The 24,654-nt window shown below is 29.4% G+C and overlaps 2 protein-coding genes across 4 annotated transcripts; one reads left to right on the top strand and one right to left on the bottom strand.

Annotated features, from left to right (window-relative positions):
- The first annotated feature begins 251 nt into the window (after positions 1–251).
- On the top strand, positions 252–5,568 carry LOC146887007 (uncharacterized). The gene is made up of 6 exons (XM_085671975.1): positions 252–779; positions 871–1,026; positions 1,132–1,241; positions 2,412–2,662; positions 3,412–3,746; positions 5,251–5,568. Exons 1-6 carry the CDS (start codon positions 252–254, stop codon positions 5,566–5,568), a joined length of 1,698 nt encoding a protein of 565 aa, XP_085528101.1.
- A 9,465-nt stretch (positions 5,569–15,033) lies between these two features.
- Positions 15,034–17,884, bottom strand: LOC114181573 (uncharacterized). Of its 3 annotated transcripts, none has more exons than XR_014994326.1 (7): positions 17,736–17,884; positions 17,486–17,610; positions 17,013–17,107; positions 16,417–16,540; positions 16,238–16,324; positions 15,179–15,773; positions 15,034–15,089 (listed from the first exon to the last, which is right to left on the bottom strand). XR_014994326.1 is itself a non-coding variant. In XM_028068065.2 (7 exons), the coding sequence occupies exons 3-7, from the start codon at positions 17,060–17,062 to the stop codon at positions 15,375–15,377; spliced, it is 480 nt and encodes a 159-aa protein (XP_027923866.1). In that variant the 5' UTR covers positions 17,063–17,107; positions 17,486–17,610; positions 17,736–17,883; the 3' UTR covers positions 15,034–15,374. The 3 variants fall into 3 exon arrangements, 2 of the variants coding, with proteins under 2 accessions (XP_027923866.1, XP_085528365.1); XM_028068065.2 differs by having other exon boundaries at positions 15,034–15,395; positions 15,576–15,773; positions 17,736–17,883; XM_085672239.1 differs by having other exon boundaries at positions 15,034–15,773.
- Between the last annotated feature and the right edge of the window lie 6,770 nt (positions 17,885–24,654).

The raw sequence follows: 24,654 nt of genomic DNA, 5'->3' as shown, positions 1-24,654 counted from the left end.
GTAATCAAAGGAGGTACATTTCTAAATAAAATGATTCAAGTAATTCTTCTAAATTCTTATGTTATAATTGTGGAAACCAAAGACATATCAAGATTGAATGTCCTAATGTTAACAAAGAGAAGGAGAAGGTTTATGACAGGAAAAAGGAGAAAAAGGCCAAGAAAAGACGTGCCTACACAGCTTGGGAGGACAATGATGATTCAAGAAGCACTTCATCTCAAGAAGAAAGTGAGGAAGCAAATCCTTACCTCATGGCCAAATATGAATCATCCTCATCAAGCCAAGCAAGTTCCTTGTCATCCAAAGATAAGAATGACTATTACCAATTGTCGTATGACTTTGAAGAGTTGCATAGTGCGGCAAACAAAATTGCTGTCATGAACAATCAACTAAAAGGATTAAATAGTTGGCTAGAAAATAAAGTTAGCCAACTAGAATTAGAAACAACTGACTTAAAAACTGATTTTGAACATTTGGAAATGATTTACAGTAATTCAATCGATTGTTCTGAAAAACAGCTAGCTATAAAACCTTGTGAAAATTGCACTACTTTGAAAAATCAAGTGAAATATCTTTTCAAAACTTGTGCAAAGTTCACAAGAGGAAAACCAAACCTGGAAGCTGTTCTTGGCTCTAAAAATTATGTATCTGGAAAGGCTGGACTTGGTTATACACCTATCCATGAAAAGAAAGCCAAGAAGTTCTCTAGTTTCTTTTCCAAGAATGAGCCAAATGCTATGCCCTTCATTTCTTGCAACTACTGTATGAAAAAGGGTCATGTTCTTAAGAATTGTTATGCAAGAAAGTATTATGTACCTAACCTGGAAGCTGGAAGCTGTTCTTGGCTCTAAAAATTATGTTTTTGGAAAGGATGGACTTGGTTATACACCTATCCATGAAAAGAAAGCCAAGAAGTTCTCTAGTTTCTTTTCCAAGAGTGAGCCAAATGATATGCCCTTCATTTCTTGCAACTACTGTATGAAAAAGGGTCATGTTCTTAAGAATTGCTATGCAAGAAAGTACGATGTACCTAAGGGATTATGAAATGGATCCCAAAAGGATCTAGAAAGGCATAACCATGTTTGACCCAAACTATCAAAGGGTACCATGTAATACTATATTGTTTTGCAGGTCATAAAACAGGAAAAGAAGGATCTATGGTACCTAAATAGTGACTGCTCAAGGCATATGACAGGAGATAAGACCAAATTTGCAAAGTTAGAACTGAAGAGGAAGGATTTGTAACCTATGAAGATAACAATAAAGAAAGAATCCTTGGAAATGGAGTCATGGGCAATGGATCCTCTTTCAACATTAAGAATGTGTTGCTGGTAGAAAGGTTGAAACATAATTTGATAAGTATAAGTCAATTATGTGACAAAGGCTTTAAAGTGATGTTTGAACCAAATAATTCCTTTATATATATGATGCATATGGTACTATTATTTTGATATGAAAAAGAGTCAACAATATATATCTACTAGATCTGCATCATGCATCATTTAGCATCCATTGTTTGCTTACAAAAGAGGATGACACTTGGTTATGACATAGGAGACTTTGTCACATGCAGCATTTTAATCAGCTAAATAGAAAATAGCTGGTTGAAGGACTACCAAAACTCAATTTTGAGAAGGATAGAGTGTGTGAAGCATGTCAACTAAAAGACCTTTAGAGATGCTTTACATGTATCTATTTGGTCCATCTCGAACCATGAGTCTTAGTGGCAATCTTTATGCATTAGTTATAGTTGATGATTTCTTTAGGTACACATGGACTTTGTTCTTAGCTGCCAAAAATGACATTTTTCATGCTTTAAAAGACTTGTCAAGATGCTAGAAAATGAAAAGAGTTCCAAGATAGTGTCTCTTCGAAGTGACCATGGAGGGGAATTTCAAAATGAAAAGTTTGAACACTTTTGTGAAAAGCATGACATTAAGCATATTTTTTTTGCACCAAGAACCCCACAACAAAATAGTGTTATTAAAAGGAAAAACAGGTTACTTGAGGAACTAGCTAGAACTATGTTAAATGAAAATTCACTACCTATGTACTTTTGGACTTATGCAGTCAACACTGCTTGCTATGTTTTAAATAGAGTGTTGATTATGCCAATTTTGAAGAAAACACCCTATGAACTTTTCAAAGGGAGGAGGTCTGTTTTAAGCCACCTAAAAGTATTTGGATGTAAGTGTTTCATCTTAAACAATGACAAAGAAAGTCTTGGCAAATTTGATGCAAAAATGGATGAAGGTATTTTTCTAGGCTGTGCTATACAAAGTCATGCATATATAGTCTATAATAAGAGATTGATGACTGTTGAAGAGTTTATGCATGTTGTATTTGATGAAACTAACCCAAAATTGCAAAACCATGTGCCTAAGATTGTAGATGAAGAAGATATAACGCAGAAAGCAATCTGCTGCAGAATTGGAATCTGCTGCAGAAAATCAGTCAGCTGAAAAGCAAATTCAGTCGAGTGAAAAAGCTGCAGAAAATAACTTACCCAAGGAGTGGATTGAACCTAATGGATTATCAAAGGACAACATAATTGATGACATAGAACAAGGAGTATCCACTAGACGCAAGCTTGCATTCTTTCGACATGTTGAATTTGTTTCTCAAATTGAACCTAAGAATGTGAATGATGCATTATGTGATAGTAATAGGGTTGTTGTTGTGCAAGATGAACTTAATCAATTCACTAGGAATGATGTGTGGTCTCTTGTTCCTAAAACTGATGCAATGAATGTGATTGGTACAAAATGGGTGTTCAGGAATAAAATGGATGAAAATGGTAACATTGTTAGGAATAAGGCTAGGCTAGTTGCTAAAGGTTATAATCAAGAGGAAGGCATTGATTTTGATGAAACATATGCACGTGTAGTTAGGCTAGAAGTTGTGAGGTTATTATTAGCATATGCATGCATGTGTAATTTCAAACTTTCTCAAATGGATGTGAAAAGTGCATTGTTGAATGGTTTCTTAAATGAAGAAGTGTATGTATCACAACCCCTTGGCTTTGAAGATCACTTCTATCCTAATCATGTTTTCAAATTGAAAAAGACTTTATATAGTTTGAAACAAGCTCCACGATAGTGGTATGAGAGGTTAAACAAATTTCTTTTATCTAAAGGATATGCTAGAGGTGTTGTTGATAAAACAGTTTTCATTAGAAAGCATGCAAGTGATGTAATACTTGTTCAAGTATATGTAGATGATATAATCTTTGGATCAAATAATAACTCCATGTGTGAAGAGTTTGTTGCAGCTATGCAGGGAGAATTTGAGATGTCTATGATGGGTGAGCTAACCTACTTCCTAAGGCTGCAAGTGAAGCAACTCAAGCATGGGACACTTTTAAGCCAGTCAAAATATTGTTTTGACCTACTGAAAACGTTTAAAATGCAGGTTGCAAAGAGGATGCCACTCTAATTGCTACAAACTGCCTTATGGATGCAGATGAAGCTGGAAAACAAGTTGATTCAACCAAATATAGAGGGTTAATTGGTTCCTTGCTATATCTAAGTGTCAGTAGGTTGGATATACAATTTGGTGTTTGCTTGTGTGCAAGGTTTCCATCCAATCCAAAGGAATCGCACTTCAAAGCTGCAACAAGAATTCTCAAGTATCTGAAAGGAACAACTAATGTTGGATTATGGTATCCTAATGAATCTAACATTGTTCTTAGTGGTTTTTCAGATTCTGACTATGCAAGATGCAAATTGGATAGGAAAGCACAATTGGTACATGCCATCTACTTGGATCAAGCCTAATTTCATGGAATAGTAAGAAGCAAGCATGTGTAGCACTCTCTACAGCTGAGGCTGAGTACATAGCAGTTGGACATGCATGTGCTCAAAGCATATGGTTGAAGCATAAACTTATGGACTATGGTGTAAAGCTAGAGAAGGTACCTCTTTATTATAATAATACAAATGCAATCAACCTAACTAAGAATCCAATCCAGCATTCTAAAACTAACATTGAAATCAGGCATCATTTCATAAGAGATCATATTCAAAAAGGTGATATTGAAATCATGTTTGTGAAAACTGAAAATCAATTGGCGGATTTATTCACTAAACCACTTGCACGTGATAGATTTAATAAGCTTATAACTGAATTAGGTATTCTTGACATAAAGTATATATGTTGATATCTATTTGGCTTGTTAATCTTATTAGATCATGTGTGTGCTGCATTTAAAATGATAAAAATCTGCATAATTTGAAAACTGCTAGAATTTCAGTCAGCTAAATAGGAAAATTTAACACATAGATTTCACTTAAATTGTCAAAATCTGCATAATTTGTATTCTGGACTGTTTCAATTTGTTAAATCTCACAAAACATCATATATATTTGATTTAAATTGGTCTAATGTGAATTTTGTGTAATCTGATATTTTTAGTCAGCTAAAACTGCAAATTTAACACATAGATTTCACTTAAAACTGCCACTGCACCAAAAATCAGTTTTCTGGTATAGTTTTAGTCGACTAACTCTATATTTTTATGTGTTAAAATCACTTGTGCTGATGTGAATATGCTTGAATTGATTTTAATTGAGTGACCCAGTCAAAGTATGCATCACATAATTGTTTTTGGACTATAGTAGTAGCATGTAATAGTTATTACATCAGCTAAAATCAACTTTTCAGATTGCATTGACCATAAAGTGCTTTAATTACATGATTTCCAATGAGCATGCATTAGATGTGATCTGTTTGTGAGTGGATTGTTCATAAAACGCATGGGAAACACATCACTACATCTCTGATACATATTCCCTCACATTTAATTGTTGTCATTTCTTGTACTGCATTGAAAACAGAATATTTGCACAATTTAATTGACTGATTTTAAAAATCTACAAGGTGATTCTATAAATACTTGAATAAGCATCATGCATTGGAATTCTCATTTGCTAGTAAGAGCCAAACCTACATTTTACCATGCCTAGAAGATCATGAACAACCCCTTCAGATGATGAAAGCTCTACCCCACCTACTCCATCCTCTCCAAATGTCATGAATCAAGGAAGGCTTGAGGTATGGTTTGAAGGTCATGAAGACAAAATTCAAACCTTCTTGATTGAGATCAATAGGAAGCAAATCATTCTTTCTAAGGTGATTCGTATGTCGTAGCTAAGGGAAGAAAACTTTGGCAACCTTTAGTAACATCTCAAAGCTCAAAAATTGAAGACTTTCCTTGAGCTTTCATGCAAAGTGTATCTAGATTTGGTGAAGGTGTTCTATGCCAACCTCAAGTTCAGCAATGGCATTCTCAAAACAAGTGTCAAAGGTGTGGAGATGAAGATTACTAGGCAAACATGGAAGGATGTGGCTGGCCTAAGGCAAATAGGCGTGCAATACTTCAACCAATGTGTCCGAAATCAAGGTGAGCAAACTAGAAATTTTCATGTGGGAAGGCTTCATGTGGAGGAAAGGTTGCTAGCCATGGTAGTGACCAAGATCATCATGCCTAGGGGGAGCAATCATGCAACTTTGAATGAAGATGATCTTGTGGTAATGTACTGCATTCAAAATGGTGTGATGGTGGACTAGACATACACAATTCGTGACCATATGATGAAGGCAAAGAGGCTCACAAATTTCAAGCTTCCACATGTGGTGCTCATCTCCAAGTTCATTGAGCATTTTGGTGTGGATGTGGAAAGAGAGCTTGAGGAGTCTACTGGACTTCTAAATCATGTTTCTACACTGAATATGCACAAGATGGGATTCACCAAGATAGGCAACACTTGGCTGGTTGAAGGAGATCAAGGTGCAAATATTGAAGTTGGAGCAAATGACATGAAGCGGGAACTAGTGGAGGAAATCAAGGGGAAGATGAACCATTGCCCATGGCAATTGAAATTTATAACCCTCTTGAGAATACTAGACTTGCATACTCCCAATTTGAGAGAATGGTTCTCAACCAGCTTCAAGACCTCAACATGGCACAAAATGCACATCATGCATACTGCACAACTAGGTTCCAAGACTTGGATGATCAACTCCATAATGTTTATGACCTCCTCTCCAATGTCTACTGATGAAGGATCGTCTCGGATTTGGGGAGGAATTCATCTAGAACGAAAATGGGTATGAACCCTAAAATGAAAAGGGGGAAAATGGAGGACGTCGATTGGGGGTTTTTGCGGAACGAAAGGAAATCACGCCACTTGGAGGAGATTCCAAGATAAGTGAGGAAGATCCGCCACTTTGAATCGGAGATTCAAAGATAAGGACCGGTGGTTCTGAGGAGAACCTCGAGACTTGAGAGAAAACTCACTGTTTCATAAAACTCAAATCTGAATACAAATGTGTCTCACAATGGTTTATATACTATGGGCCGAAACACCAAAAAGGCCCAACATAACTAAAGTTCCGGTAAAGCCCAAACAAAAAGATTACAAGAATTATAAGAGAGTTCATGTTCTAAAATCTGAAGCTAATCCGAGATCTCTTTTAAGGTCTTGGACATGATTCCATCAATTGCTCTGAAATCTTTGTGACCATCCTGAACCACGCCTCCATCATCTACAATAGGGACAACCCTAGGAATGAGTCAAGGGGATGGCTCATAGGTCATGCATTGCATTTTTATGTTGCATTTTGTGTGCCTGTTTGTCTGTCCCAGTATTTTAATTTTCTATTTTCTCATTTCAGTCGACTGATTATATTAGTTTCAACTTCATGATGTATATGTTATTTCTGTTTCTATTCTTGTGTGCTTGTATTCGTATCAGCTGCCCTGATATACCCCTATGTTACTATTTTAATGAAAATTTTCATCTTTCCAAAATGATTTATGCATTTACTTTCATTTGATGAATCCAAAGGGGGAGAAAAATGAGTTAAAATGAGCAAAAGTGTGTTAGATTTGGAAAACCTGGAATAAATAAGCTGGAATCTTATAATACTGCAAACTTAATCTAAAATTTGAAGTTAAATTATATTATTAGTGATAGGGGGAGCATATGCATATGTGATATGTATGTATGCTTGTATGCTTTTGCTAGGTTGTATATTTAGAATATTGGTATCTTGTATGAAAAAGCTTTTTCAAGTTTCTCTATGGATCTTAGCTCATTAATTCAACTCGAGGGTGTTGGCTTCATCAATTCAGGGGGAGATTGTAGACACAAGCAAGCTTGAAGCAAAGAATTGATAAAGCCATGTGCATGAAGATCATAGGTGTTTGATGAAGATTGATGAAGATTCATTTGAAGATCATGTTTTACTATGTTAAATCTGAAAATAACATGTTAAATGTAATGATTTAGTGTTATACAATGTTGGTAGGCTATATGACATAGGTTAGATGTCTTGTGTGCCTTAGTGTGTCTCTTTTAATATGTTAAAATGGGTTTTAACAGGTTAAAAGGCTTGTTGTATATAGTTTCTGGTATGAATGCATTTAGTCAATTGAATTATTTTTCAATCGATTGATTTCACTTAAGTCAAGTGAAATAAGCTGACTATACAGAAAATTCAATCGACTGTTTTCACTTAAACCAGACTATATAAGTTGTGTTTTCGCGAGCAAAGGTGCGAATTTGAGTTTTTAAGCACGAAAATTTGTCATTCATCTCTGGAAAGCTCTCTCTCTGCAATACACAGCTACAACTAGTGTTTTGAAGATCTTGGTTGATCATGGTTGATCTTGGAGGCATTTTGGCTTGTGAGTAGCTTGAAGAACACATGTATGGTTGGCTAGGGACAACCCCCATCAGGTTTGGATGTTCTTATGCCTCTGGTTGGTTTGACTGATGTGATTTCAGGACTGTAAGTGTGATTCTTGTAGGATGTGTGTCTAGATTTTTATGTGTGTTAAAAATTTTGTGAGATTTGGTGTTCAAAAATGTAATCTTGGTGTGTGATTTGTAAAACTTTTGAATGTAGTGGAAACCAAACTCAGGTTATCCTGGTAAAGTGGATGTAGCTTTGTGATTAAGGGAACCAGTACAAAAACAGTTATGCATTTCTCTTTCCCTCGTCTCACTCTCTTTGAAACTCTTTGAAAACTCAAGAAAATCAAGCAATTTGATCATTTGTGTGATTTAATGCGTTCTTGTGTAATCTGAGGCTTTATACTTGTTATAAATATTGTTTGGAACAAGTCTTGTATGTAAAAGATTGTTGTTTGAGTTGAATTTGCGAATTCTGCATTCTGCATAAATCTTCAGTATTTTAGCCGACTGATTTGTCTTTTTAATCGACTGTTTCATTGCTTCAAGAATAACTTAGTCTATTGATTTATATTTTAATCAACTGAAAGTGTACTGGTTTGCTGCATTTACATCCAAACTTTACAATCCATTAGATTCAATTGAAAAGAAGTTTAAGCTTTCAAAAAAGTTTTATATAGCCAATTCAAGCCCCCCTTCTTGACTAAAATCACTATTTCAAAACTAACAAAATCCTCTACCAGTGGTTTTACTATTAGAAAATCCTTGTAAAACACTTGAACTATTTTCATTAATGAATTTTAACGATAAATCAGAAAGAGGTGTAGAATTTCTTGTCTGATGTTCATGCTCCTTATGATGCTTTGTATATTGGACACCATTAACAATACTCAGTCCCTTTTCTTTTAGTACCAATTTCCTTTTCTTCTGTGCATCTTGTGAAATTGTATTTGGTTCCAAGTTCTCGTCCTCCATCTTTGAAAACAGCCAAAGTTTATAGCTGAATACACAAATTATTAATATTGTTAAACATTTCTTACAGCTTAAGTAACTTATCTAAAAACAATATAACTTGTTCATAATCTAATGCCGATGGGTGCTGCGCTTAAGAAAATAAAGTTGATTCCTTTATAAAGTTGTTAAATATGAAAACTTTCATAGGTAAACAAATTGAAGAAACCACAAAATTAACACCTAATGTGGACAATCGAAGATTCAATGCAATAATCCCAGAAAAACAATAAAAAAGTAAATTGTAGAGTTAAAGTTGAACCTGAATATTGTGTAAAAACAGAACCTTGTACCACTTAACATGCTTTTTTTTCGTAGAGAACATAAATCTGTTTGAAAAAGAATTTGGTTTTGCTTTTCAGTTCCTGATAAATATTGCTTGTAGCCTAATTACATTAGTGTTTGGTCTAATATATATACAAATAAAAAATGGTGCCAATCTAAAAAGTTATTGGGTGATGATAATAAAATCTGACTTACATCATTATTGGTATTCATTAAAATTAAATTATAAATTACAAATTAGAAAAGACGTTAGTAATGGTAAGTAAATGTATTTCTTAAATTAAATTTATATTGACTGATTAACACAAATATTATTTTAAGTATGATAAAACAGCCATAAAATGGTTGATAAATGTATGTTTTAAATAAAGTTACATTTAAAGTTAATTAATAGATATAACATAATTTTTTTGGTGTACCAAATGTGTAATACATATTATTATATAATAGTAGGATTTAATTGTGTTTTTTTAAATACATATTGAATATAAAAAATATGCTATTGTTATTGTGTTGTTACAAAATCATTGTGTAGAATGTTTTATTTCTTTTAAAGTCAGTCAGAAAAAGGTTATTTTAAAATGAGAATGACGAATAAGTAATATCATAATTAAGACAAGTTCAGTTTTGTTTATTTAAATAAAAGCATTATGAAAAGAGTAAGTAAGTCGCATGTAATCAGCAAAGATTTTAAACATATGTATTAATGTTTACTTTGAATTATATATTAATATGAAATTTGATGTCACAAACAGAGATTTTTTCTAATAAACTGTCATAGCTTTCAGGTCTATATATAAATTAATAACCATATCAAATAAAGCTGAGTTATAAATGTTCTACGGTCATCGGTACTTTCCATTTACATTTGACCATCAAAACGGTTACACAAATCTTGACTTATAACTTCAAATATACATATACCAAAAGAGATTTGTTTTGACTTCAAAAACATGGGATAATATCGACATAAGGTTATAATTGTTAAAAGTCAGACAAGCATAATTTCCTTGATCTTAAGTCTTCGCTTTCTTAATAAATTTCTTCCTTGTCTTTGTTATTTTGGTGGTCAACATTTGCCTTGATGGAATATCTTCAAATCTTTCAAACTCAAGGTTAGAATCTAGTGATAATAGTTTTGAAGGAATAGGATTTTTATCAACTTCAGGATCATGGTTAGTTGTCGCACTCATGGACATCTCGCACTCATGGACATCTGTAAAAAATAATGAAAGACTATGTTAAATTTGCTTACAGACAAGTACAATAGAAAATTTGTATGATAAAAACCATATTATATGAACTGACCACACAACTTTGAAACTTTGTTGTCATGTTAGACCTAGACATCTCATCTGCTTTTTCAATCTATAAAAACAAAGAATTTGAACTGAATGATTTAAAATAACAATAGCAGACATAAATAAACTTAAACACGGAAATCTTACGGTTTTTTGGTCAATCTAACTTTTAATGCTTCCAAAAATTTCTAGGTCACTTGAAACCTTGATTACAGATGCACATTTAGTTTTTTAGTTTTGGGTTGACATCTCACCCTAAAAGCAAGGATACATCCTAGCAAAACATCTAGATCTTCCGAGAAACATTTAAGATGATCCTCACCTTTCTAATAGATTAAATAATTAAACTGTAGTAGTTAATTTCAGTACATATGATAAGTTAGAATTGTGTAACAAAAAAAAAACACAATAGTTGTACATTTATCATTTTCTTTCTTAAATCCACAGCTGATATTCCAATAAGATCAGTGTAGTCTTGATCCCACAACACAAAATTCCCGAATCCAGATTCATCCATTACTTGCACTTCCAACTTATATCTGCATTATTCGTATGTAAGTTCCTTGAATAATTTCACTGATATGATAAAAGTATGGAAAAACATAAGTATTGAGACATTTATGATAACTGACATCTACTTACCTAAGTCCAGGTTTATCATTAGTAAAGTCACAATTGTTGACAGTTGTAACCAAAAATTAGTTTCAGTTTCGGTTTTTTTGTTTTTGTTACAAACAAAACAAGGTAACAGCATATAAATACTTGCTTCAGTTTCATCTATTTTAGATATACATACGCATATTCAATAAAAAGTAGATTACCTTCTCTCTGCAAAAAACATATATTTCCCTTGCTATTTTTTTCTTTCTTCCTCCATGAAAGCTGGTGCGTGTCCTGCAAACAAGAAAAGGATTTAGTGAGTGAGTGAGAAACAAAGGAACGTGGCTGTCAAAGGGAGACAAAGAGAAGCCAAGTCATTAGCTTGACGGTGGTGGAGCAGAGAAGAAGCGGAGAAAGGTTCAAGAAGAAGAAAGGTGAGTTAGGTGGACTGACGTGCACGTGTGTGGTCTAGAGTGAGGGAAAAAGCTTTTCCCAATAGTGAGCATTTGCGTTTGGGCTTCTTTTAAGGCCCAACAACAATAAGTGCACTTAAAAGGTCCAATTTCATCGATTTTCTTCCTGCAACTATTACATGCCAGAAAACTCCATCCATCATTTCCTAAATTAAACTTCACAGTACTTGCAACGTTAACACAACAGATCTTTAGATGGGTCATTTCCCTTCCAAGTACTAAGAAATTTGCAGCAGTAAGAATCCCACAACATATAACTAACAACTACAAAGCTACATACATAAAGTTGTGGTCAAAATTTGACATATTGATTACAGCAATGAGAGCACATGGTTAAAAAAATAAGTAACTACCTCAGATCATTAAGATCAAACATAACATTTTTGGAATGAGACTTTGTCCTAACATTGTCAACAACACTAATGACATCTAATTGAAAATTGAAAGTTATTTAATCACATATACCAAGCAAAAAAATGTAAAAACGTAAAAAGAAGAACATTAGTTAGTCAAAATATAATTTTACAGACTTACCAACAACAAATCAGCAACAAAATTCCCATCAGCAATATCTTTAATAAACTTAAACTTAAATACTTTCATTGGAATAGTAGGAAGTAAGTGTTCTTTGATGGTCGTAGAATAACAACTTAAACGAATGATCACATACACGGTACTGTCCTTGATTAGTTAAAATTTTGAAGTTGTTCATAATATAACTTTTTCCCTCAACCAACTTCTGTTCCCACAAAGAAAATTCTTCCTTTTTAACCAAGCCCTGAATAATATCATGCTTAATACAATAATCAAATAAGGTTAGTAAAAATTAAACTCAACGAATTATATTATTTTAACCATAAACAACAACAACTTACCTTTTCATCCATCTATATCATCTCAATATGCATATTAAAACAACGATTCTTTACGGACCACAAATCAGTTACCCTAAAAGCAAGCTTAAGAGTTTCTCTCTGACCATCAATCCCACTAATAAAATCAAATTTTCTGGCCATCTATAAACCATTTATCAAAACACTATAGTCATTAGATAACTTTTAAAAAACATATAGGCAGAAGAGATGCAAAACAAACAAATAAAATAAATAACCCTGAACAATAAGAATAGCACGATCCACTAAGAATAAAAACATTTAACTTCCATAAACACCAAAACCAAAACCTAAAATACAAAGATATCCTGGAGTTAGAAATTTAAAGTTAAAAAAAAAGGTGAAATCAAGGACCCATTCTCAAACATGTAAAAAATGAAAAAGGACAAAAAAAGGACTTCGTGTGTAATGAAGGAAATAAAAAAAAAAAAAACAGAGCATCCAAAATAAGGCGGGAGGGAGAAGGGTAGATAATACATGATGTTTACAAAGAGAAGAAAATGAAATAGGTAGAAGAAAACGTCAGGCTGTTGTATAATACACAGATGAAAGAGATCAAAAATCAAAACGAATGAAATTTAGCATACCAAAGATCACAACACCAAAGAGTGATGAAACAAAAATTTAACAAAAAAAGAAGAAAATAACTTGATCATGAAACAAAGATTGAACGAAAAAAGTAGAAAATTGATTTCTACATACGATCGGAACATCAAAGCTAGAAAACAAAAACGAAGGAATGAGCTACTGAAACAAAAGTTTAACGAAAAAAGTAGAAAAAAACTTGATCATGAAACAAAGATCGAAGGAAAAAAGTAGAAAAATACCTGATTTCTACAGAGGAGCGGAACATCAAAACCAAAAAAACGAAGGAATGAGCAAATGAAACAAAAATTAACGAAAAAAGTAGAAAAAATGCTAATCATAAAACAAAGATTGAAGGAAAAATGTAAAAAATTACTTGGTTTCTACAGAGGACCGGAACATCAAAGCCACGAAACAAAATCAAAGGAATGAGCTACTGAAATAAATTCTAATTTTTAGAAGACTCAACACTCTTCTGCCTCTGCCAATTACTCAAACATCAATCAATCAACCAATCAAATGTCACACATATTAAGCGGGAAAATGAATTTGACAATCAAACCCAATAAACAGAAGAAAACAACACAGAGGACGGGGAGAAAAGTGGAAGTTTCTGAGAAAAAAAGGAAAAATAATAAAACCATCAAATTTAACACGTGTCAGCCAGACAAGAAAGGATATTTTCATATTTTCAGTGATAGTTTCTTTTCTTATATTGTTATAAATGATCATAAAACTATTACAAACATAAGCCTATTGATATGTCTCCTTATATAGCCATCTCTTAAGGGGGATAAATTAACAATAATATTTTCTTAAATTTTTTTCAAATTACATTAACATTTTCTTTCAGCTATAGCCATCTCTCTTACTAGAAATGAAGAGTAATGTATTTAAGAATTAAAAAAGTGAATTAGTATAAACAAAGAACAGAAACAATATAATGATTTTAAGGAAAATACAAAAAAAATGTATAGTTTTTAAACATATTATAAAATCATATTATGCTATGCGGTATTATTTTACTATATCATATTATTTTTTTAAAATTCTTGCAATTATGCTTCAAAACACAAGTCATAAAACTTACTTTATAATTTTTAATACATTATTTTTTTTTAGTTTAGAAGGTAATTATTTTGTTCTTATAACTTACGTTGTTAATTAAAATCTAAAATCTCAAAATTTAATGTGACAGATATTTTACAAAACTCAAGTTCTAAGTTCATTATTTTGACTGATATAAATTGAAGATGCTAAAAAAGTATTAAATATAATTTATTCATGAACTTTTATCTCCTGGGGAAAGTCAACGTACACTTTATTATTACAAAAATAGAACAATTTAATCGTTAAAATAACGAAATCACTATTGAATTAACACTTGGTAAGATAATGATAGTTAAAAAAATATTCTATTATGATATTATAATATAGAACTCTATTAGATATGAAAGTTACTATAATACTAAATTAAAAAAGTTAATAAAAGTAGTAATGATTAAAGGATGTCTCTCCCTACATATAGAAATTAACTAAAAATCTGAAAAAATTACATCCATGAAATAACAAAATTATTTAAAATAACTTAAAAATTATATAAAAAGAAAGAAAATAAACCGACTATATGAATAGGTATAAAATGTTGAATATAGAAATCCAACTCACGTTTAAAATTTGTAAATAACTTATAAACACTTAACCCTTTTGATAAATAGAACTACTTAATATAAACAATTTTCCCAACTAATTCCACACACATATAATATATATATATATATATATATATATATATATATATATATATATATATATATATATATATAATATGATAGATTGTATGGTTAAGAAAAAATCATATAGCAGTAGTATTAAATGAAAACCTAAAGTTGATAAATATTAAGGTAAAAGATGTAATTACTTAAGAATATTTAGAATGTATCACTTTGCAATTGATTTCAATCCATATCTAACTAGTTAAATGAAGAATAAGATCACTGAGAATGGTAATTACATCAAAACCTATGTTTCTCTTGTTTCTATAAAAAATAAACTTCTAACTTTATAATTCACTACAACAAGATACAAGTTCATATTCTTTTCAAGTTTTAGCATTATCATCAACTTTACAATCGTACTACATGATTGTATATCACAATAATGCTTCCATTTATACAAAGGACACAAAAAACGGGGAACTTTCTCAACTCTCAATCAAAAATGGTCAAGCATGTTCACCAATACCTACAAAACACTTTCCACAATGTTAATCATATCCACATATTCAGAACAAATAAAATATAAATCAAGCTACAAATATGCTAGCAACACACTTTAACACAATATTATTACTCCGTGCCTAAAGCTTCATCACAAAGAAAATTCAGCAAAGTGAGCTTCCTAGACAAATCAAAGTTGTGATATCCACTTGCACCTTCTTCAAGCCAATCCAAAGAAAAATCCTTCATTATATGATCAGATTCAGCTATTAAATCTTTCGGCGCTTTCAACCATGAATTACTTCCGTTGCTAGCAGTCAAGGATGGACACCTAAACCAAACCAAAGTCATACAAGTATATATGTAACAAATGCACAATTATATCTGGAGTGCATAATTTAATGTTACACAAAATATATCACCCTTATATCTGCACCGCAGACAACGATTTTCCTTCAGCCTCAGTTCCTAACAATATTTTATTGTGACAAAAATCATGGTTGCTATCTACCTTTGTTTCCTTTTCAGCGACTTTGCTACAAGCTCTGGTGTCATCATTTGCGTTCCCTTTTTCCTCATTTGGAATTTCTTGGCAAATTTTACGCCTTCTGTAGCTCTTCTTTTTGCCAGCACTATCACCATTCTTTGCATTAGATATTTCCTTTAATTCTTCACGCGCCGTCTTCTTAGATATTTTGGTAGAATTCCTCTGAGTGTTTACAGGATCAACGAAAACATCACATAATACACAATGATATAGGTAAATATGACTATCTAAAAAGACAAAATAATGGATACATCATTATGAATTAAACAAAATATAATTGTAAATATATATATATATATATATATATATATATATATATATATATAGGCACACACACTATAGAAGTTTTAAACACAAAAGTCCAGATGAGATACATAGGCACAAGTACAGTACGCATATAAAAATCTAGTAACAAGATTTGAATACATAGTCCAATTTAAAATATTAATGCATCACAGGTATGAAAAGTTAATCTATACCATACAGTTAACATGGATGTCAAGATTAGATGTAGGTAAAACAATTTCAACTATTCCTGCATAGTCGTACAGCAAAAATTAACTCCTCTCACTAGATGCACCAATGAGTGAAACGTATTCAAATTAACCCAATAAAAGGTATGGTACCTTCTCTGACGCAATTGGTTTCATGGGTGAAGCACCTTTGCAAGCTAGAACTTCATCAAAACTTGAACTACTAACATGTTCATGCTCCTGACATCATTAACAAAGCGTGAATTTGCATTCATAGGAGCTTCTTCGATCAGAAAACATGAGTAAACTTGCTTTGAAAGCAAAACACTCACCATGATGGATCCCATCTCGTTATACTTAGAAGTGTTTACAACAAGCATTTCAGACACGAATTTAAACCCAGTTGCCTTAGCTGTATGAAACAGTGGACCAGTAGGTAATTCGCCTTTTTTCTTCCTAAAAGGAGCACTCATCTTTCAGAATAAACTCAAGATACAATAACAACTGAAAACACAAAGAAATAAAACAAAAAACAAAAGAAACTCACCTGCAAAAAACAAAAGTAACTATATATAGTATGAATATAAGATGAATGGTTGCGACATGTCATTATAACTTTAATGTATCAGAAGGGAATATCACTCATGGTGATAACATTCAATTAAATGACCAAACTGCAAAATCATCTCAAATTTGATAACATTCAATTAAATGACCAACTGCAATATCACTCATGCATGATATTAATAGAAATAATTAGTTCCAATTTGGTAACATCACTGTATCATTAAAGCAATTTGTTCGATTATGGCTATTCAATCGGTGAACTATTAAATCCAATAATGAATTGCAATTAACAATGAATTGCAATTAATAAAAGAAAAAGAAAAAAGAAACATAACAAGTTGTTAACATGGCGAAACCATACCTTTCCAAACACTCCCCAAAACTCTGAGAGTTGCACCGCATTCCCGACATGTTTGGACGAAGCCATATTCCTTGACATTACGATATAAGAAACCACTGTATTCATCACAGGAAAACCATCATTAAAGAAAACATATACATATATACAAGTACTGTATTTTATACTCTCTCATTCTTTAAATTTGTACCATGGATATCTCAGCTGACATTTGGAACATTTCACATTTACAAAAACAATAGCAGTCATGGTTTTTAAAAAATTTTAAGTTTTTTCTTGCATTGCAAGTGTGTCAAAAATTCCATCGCTTTCCAACTATAGTTGAAACATACAAAAATCACCAAGGAGGTTTTTCTGTACTAGGGCACCAAAAGTATGCATAATGAAACCAAGTAAGCATTCAGACTGATTGAAAGAACTATTAAGAGTCTTTATAAAATGTAACGATGAAATAAGAGTTGAAAAAAGAAAAATACCTCTGCAGAAAGTCCATTGAACCAACAAAAGGCGTGATAGAATTTCATTCCAGTGAAAATAAGCTGAGATGAAGTGAATCATTCCTTCACAGTTTTCTTCCACTCCTTCACAGTTTTCTTCACAGCTGGAAGGAAAGGTAAAATAAAATAAATGATAGACAGTGTTGGAAAGTTCTAAGGGCAAATGAAAATGACAATAACAGAAGGAAGGAAAAAAATACAGAAAAGAAGAGCATCATTAACAACATACTTTCTTATGCAGAAGCAAGACAGCCAAACATATTCATAAGACCTCCAAGACTACACACGCCGCAAACGAGTGTCTCTTTTTTCTTCTCCGTAGTTAGGTTTAGGTTAGAATTTTTTTTTTCTCTTATGAGTTAGGGCTTTTAAAGAGGGTAACCTCTAACCCTCTCCTTTTTATGTTGGACCGTTGTTTGTTAGTTCACAAACTTTTAATCTATTCATTAATTATTTTATTTCTACTCTTTTTAAATTATCCTTTTAATATTCTTTTTTTTTTCCTAAAACTATTTGAAACATACAATAAATTAAAATTATTGTTAAGTCATTTTTTGAAAATTTATTAAATTAAATGAAAAGTACATATATAAAGATGAGCACCCAGCGCTAGCCACTTGACCAAAAGCGGGTTCACACTTTGATACTTAATCCCTTGGTCCAAGTACATATCTATATATTTAAAAAAAACAATTCATTTTTATCAATTTAATATATTTATATTATGTGATGACAATTTATTTTATATATATATATATATATATATATATATATAAAAGAAGTACTGTAATTTTTCATATATTAACTCCTAAATAACTTTTTCTTGAGTTTTTCGTCATTTCACACATCTCATTTGTTGACTTGTCCAAAATAATATTAATGTTTTTTTCTAATTTACATAAATGTTACCCAATTAATACCTCGTTATCTTATCTTATTTTCAAAAATGTCATACATTTCTATTATTATATTTATCATTTTTATTATAATTTTATTATTATAAGAATTATAATTACTAATACTATTATTTTATTAGCAGCAGTATTATTATTATTTATTACATTTATAATTTTTATTATTATTATTAGTATTGATAATATTACTATTACTAATATTATTATTATTATTATTTATTAGTATTATTAATTTTACCATTATAATTATTATTAGTAATATTATTTTAATACAAACATAATTAATATTAATAATATTGTTATTATATATATTATTATTATTAAAACTATTATTATTATATTATTTTAATTAATAATACTATCAGTATTAATATTAATAGTATTACTATTATTATTATTTTTACTATTGTTAATCTTACTAATAATAATAATAATAATAATAATAATTATTATTATTATTATTATTATTATTATTAGTTTTTATATTATTATTATGAGTATTGATATTATTTTTATTATTAGTATTTGTTATTATTATTAACAATATTATTATTTTTATAATTAGTAGTAATATTATTGCTATTATTAGTATTATTTTTATTGTTATTAATAGTAATAATAATATTATTATTATTATTATTTTATTATTAGTATATTATTTTTTTAGTATATTTATTTTAAAATTATTATTATTAATATCATTATTATAACTATTTTAATTAATAATAGTATTATTATATTTATTTTTATCATACTTCTTATTATTACATTTACTATTTTTATTTTATTGATAATATTACTGTTATTATTACTATTATTAATATTCTTATAATTATTAGTACTATTACATTTACTAATATTAATATTTTTATTACTATTTTAATTAATATTTTTATTACTATTTAAATTAATAAAAGTATTATTACATTTACTATTATTAATATTCCAGTGAAAATAAGCTGAGATGAAGTGAATCATTCCTTCGCAGTTTTCTTCACAGCTGGAAGGAAAGGTAAAATAAAATAAATGATAGACAGTGTTGGAAAGTTCTAAGAGGCAAATGAATATGGTGATAAAAGAAGGGAGGAAAAAAAATACAGAAAAAAAAAGCATCATCAACAACATACTTTCTTATGCAGAAGCAACACACGCCGCAAACGAGTGTCTCTTTTTTCTTCTCTATAGATAGGTTTCTTTCTCATTAGGTTAGAAATTATTTTTCTTTTTTTTATGAGTTAGGGCTTTTAAAGACAGTAACCTCTAACCCTCTCCTCTTTATGTTGGACCACGCGTGACTGACCTGCACTACACCGTTGTTTGTTAGTTCACAAACTTTTAATCTATTCATTAATTATTTTATTTCTACTCTTTTTAAATTATCCTTTTACTATTCTTTTTTTTTTCTAAAACTATTTGAAACATACAATAAATTAAAATTATGTTAAGTCATTTTTTGAAAATTTATTAAATTAAATGAAAAGTACATATCTATTTATTTAAAAAAAACAATTCATTTTTATCAATTTAATATATTTATATTATGTGATATAATTTATTATATATATATTTACATTTTTCCGTCATTTCACACATCTCATTTGTTAACTTGTCCGAAATAATATTAATGTTTTTTCTAATTTACGTAAATGTTACCCAATTAATACTTCATTATCTTATCTTATAGAAGGTTATTGTTTACACATTTAAAAGGATACTTTTGTCTTTATAAAATTTATTATATGCATTTATATTATTTTAATTATTGTATTTAATTATTTCAGTTTTCAAGGTAAAAATATGATATTAAAACACATTTATTATTCCTTAACTAGTGTCCTTAGGGCACTGGTTAGCATTCTCCTTATTATATTTATCATTTTTATTATAATTTTATTATTATTAGAATTATATTTACTAATACTATTATTTTATTAGCAGCAGTATTATTATTATTTATTACATTTATAATTTTTATTACTATTATTAGTATTGATAATATTACTATTACTAATATTATTATTATTATTTATTAGTATTATTATTTTTATCATTATAATTATTATTAGTAATATTATTTTAATACAAACATAATTAATATTAATAATATTGTTATTATATTTATTATTATTAAAACTACTACTATTATTATATTATTTTAATTAATAATACTATCAGTATTAATATTAATAGTATTACTATTATTATTAGTTTTACTATTGTTAATCTTACTAATAATAATAATTATTATTATTATTAGTTTTTATATTATTATAAGTATTGATATTCTTTTTATTATTATTAGATTTTATTATTATTAACAATATTATTATTTTTATAATTCGTAGTAATATTATTGTTATTATTAGTACTATTGTTATTAATAATAATATTATTATTATTATTATTATTATTTTATTATTAGTATATTATTGTTTTAGTATATTTATTTTAAATTATTATTATTAATATCATTATTATTACTATTTTATTAATAATAGTATTATTATTACTATTATTAATATTCTTCTTATTATTACATTTACTATTTTTATTTTATTGATAATATTACTGTTATTATTACTATTATTAATATTCTTATAATTATTAATACTATTAGTATTAAATATTAATAGTATTACTATTATTATTAGTTTTACTATTATTTTTAGTTTTAATAATAATAGTAATTATTATTATTATTATTGCTTTTAGTTTTATAACTTTTTCTGTTTTATTTCCACATGGCAAGTCCAAAATCATTTTATTTTATCTTTCACTACAAAAATACTAAATTTAAAACACGTAAAGAATAAACAATATATGAGTAGAGATATATATTTTTATTCCTTTTACAATTTTGTGATTTTTCTAAAAAATAAATTAAAAATATATATTTATTAAAGTATTAAAAATTCTGTCACTTGAAGATAAGATTTTAAATTTATAGCATAAACTTAGAATTTAAGATTTATTAGGTAATAGAATATAAATATGAAAAAATCTGTCAAATAAAAAAAAAGAAAAAAACTAGTTAACAGCTTCTAAATCTGAAATGAAATAAAACAATCATCTTGTTCCATGAATAAATAGAAACTCACCAAGTTAGAATCCTGATAACGCTTTTCCGATATGAAACAACTTTAATTCCACCAATCTCGAGGAACTCTTAGGGTCAGAGTTACTTTGAGAAAACATACACAATTTTAATGATTAGAAAAAAAATAATGAATGGGTATTTACAGTATTTACCTTTATAGAATTGCGCCATGAAAACAAAACCTCAAGAAGGAAAAGAAGAAAAAAAAGAAAAAAAAAGGTATGGGGATGATAGCAGAAGAAAGAAGATTAGGGTTACTATGAGAAACCTGCACAAATTTTAGGGTTGATGTGAGAAGCTTTCCGTAGAAACTAACTTATAAAAGACTATTAAATACAAAATTGTTATGAATTAATGATTATCCATTGATTTTCATATAATTGATACTCATATGATTCATTATTCTTTATGTAAATATTTATATTGACTACGTTGATTTGTTTCCTTTATGGAATACATGTTGTATCTATAAATAGGACTCTTCCTATCAATAATAAGACACATATGAGTTGCTCCCTATTCTCTTATTCTCTATCCTTTATTGTTTCTTTTCTTCTCTATCATTTATTATTCTTTCTCTGTTATTCGCTTTATTTCATAACACGTTATCAGCACCATGCTCCAACCAATTGAGGACTAGTGGAAGCTTTTTCTCTATAATGACAGTGCTCTGCGTGTCTCAATCCAGGCTCTTTCTAACCCTTCCTCAAGTTATAATTTTACCTTATATTCTTCCTCTTGTGATAAGAATTGTTTAACTTTATCAATTTGTATCTCCGTCTTATTATTTTTATTTTTATTATGACGGTGATTATTATTGTTATTATTATTATTATTATTATTATTATTAATATTATTATTTTATGTGCTAGTTCTAAACACACGAAATATTATAAAATTTGGATTTCTGACCCTTGATATTAGAAGGAAGAATTCCTTATATTGGATTTAAATGTTGAAATATATTTAGATGCAATGGATATTCGGATATCATTAAATAAAGAAATAAAGCATATAAACAACATGACAAAAAGATTGTGAAAAGAGATTGAGATTTCACAAATATTGTGAATTTATTTCATGCCTATGTATGGCTGGCTGAACAAAGCAATAAAGCTTTTGATGAAAAATCATGAGATCCGCCTAATCTGCTCCATTCCCAGAAGTGAATGCAGCAATAAATATTATGAATTTATTTCATGCCTTTGTATAGCTGAACAAAGCAATAAGCTTTTGATAGAAAATCAAGAAACGATTCCAAATTGGTTTTGCTCCATTCCCAGAAGTGAATGCCGCAACATTTGATTTATATTTTCATGATCGTGATCGTGATATTGATTATGGACATGGTTATAAAAAAAATTTCAAAGACACATTTTGTCACCAGAAGTGGCACAATAATGTGAAAAAGGGAAAAGGAAAATGTGAAAATGCTGACAAAAAGATGAAAGTATATATTATCATTACGGTGGTAAAGGCCATTTGAGTTGTACTTATTGTACACCAAAGCATCTTACAAATAATGAGAAAAACATAGAAACATACTTTGCTTATGAAGATGGTGATTCTGATTATGGCCATATATGGATGTTACTCATCTTGATATTATTATTTTCTTTGCTAAAGCAAATGGAAGCATTGATCACCTTATTGATTATGAGAGTGTTACAAAATAAATCTCATATTTACGTTTATATGAAAAATGAATGTTTGCACTAGTACCAAAAGATATGTGTCTTATTGATAGTGCAACAACTTATACAATTCTCAAGAGTAATAAATTTTTCTGTTGTTTGATAATGCAAGACATCAATGTTAGTATTATTTATAGTACTACAAATATATTTGAAGACTCTAGAAGAGCTATTATACTTCTACCAAGAAGTTGAATAGAAACTTATTAAGTTTCAATGATATTTGTCTAAATGGATATTATATTGAGACAAATAATGAAAAAGCTATAAAATATCTTTATATGTCTATGATTGAGTTGAAAAAGAAAGTGTGTTGAAGAAATTATCAACATTCTCTTATAGTTTGTACTACAAGTTTATTAGTACAATTAAAATGCATGTCATAGTAAACCAGAAGTTTACAAATCAAAATGATTGCCTTGTTTGACATGATCAATTATTATGATGCGAAAAAAAAAGGGGTTGAAAAACTCATGTGGACACGTTTGAAGCGTGATAGACCTATTGGTTCCAAATATAAAAAACTCTTGAATGAGAAAAGGAGCTAAAATGCAAAATGACCTAATCGAAAAGGTTGAAATCCCAAAAGATTCATTTGATATAATTAATGGTTCAGTTCCAGAAGAACCTCAGGTACCTGAAATTGTTGAAAATGATGAGATCTCAATAAATGATGTCATGAATCATATAATATGGAACCAAAATAAAGTTAACATTGACGAAACTTTTTTACTTATAACATAGCGATGAATGCTATGAATGACAATGAGGATCAATAAGCAATGATCATTGAAGATTGTCGGCACAGAAAAGATTGGCCAAAATGAAAATATGCAAAGAAGCATAATTATATTTGTTTGCTAAACGAAAGGTTTTTGGACAAATAGTTTGCACACCTGAAATTATGAAACCCATTGGGTACATATGAATTTTTGTGCAAAAATCAAATTAAAAATGATGAAATTGTTAGATACAAAACATAATTGGTTGCTCAAGGTTGTTCACAAAACCTTGTATTGATTAGTGAAAAAACATGTTCACTAGTATTGGATGCAACAACATTGCAATATTCGATTATCCTAGTTGCACAACAAGGTTTGCATTTACATCTAATGGATGATGTTACAACCTATTTGTACGATTCTTTTGAGAATCATATTTATATGAAAATCCCTGAAGGATTTTATTTGCCCAACAAGACAAATTCTAAAGAGGGTTATTCAATAAAATTGAACATGCTCTTTTATTGATTAAAGAAATCAAGACGTGTGTGACATAACCGTCTTATTGAGTACTTATTAAAAGAATGATATAAAAATGATCCTATTTATTCTTGTATTTATATGAAAAGATCCAAATAGTGAATTTGCCATAATTGTTGTTTATGTAGATGACATAAACATCGTTGAAATTCCTAATAAGCTTACAAAGACAATTGATTAC

Source organism: Vigna unguiculata, chromosome 4 (genome assembly GCF_037176805.1).
Source record: "Vigna unguiculata cultivar grain cowpea cultivar isolate G323 ecotype 2 chromosome 4, ASM3717680v1, whole genome shotgun sequence".
NCBI classification, from domain to species: domain Eukaryota; kingdom Viridiplantae; phylum Streptophyta; class Magnoliopsida; order Fabales; family Fabaceae; genus Vigna; species Vigna unguiculata.
The sequence above is the reverse complement of the archived record's forward strand: the minus strand, read 5'-3'. Positions and strand labels throughout refer to the sequence as shown.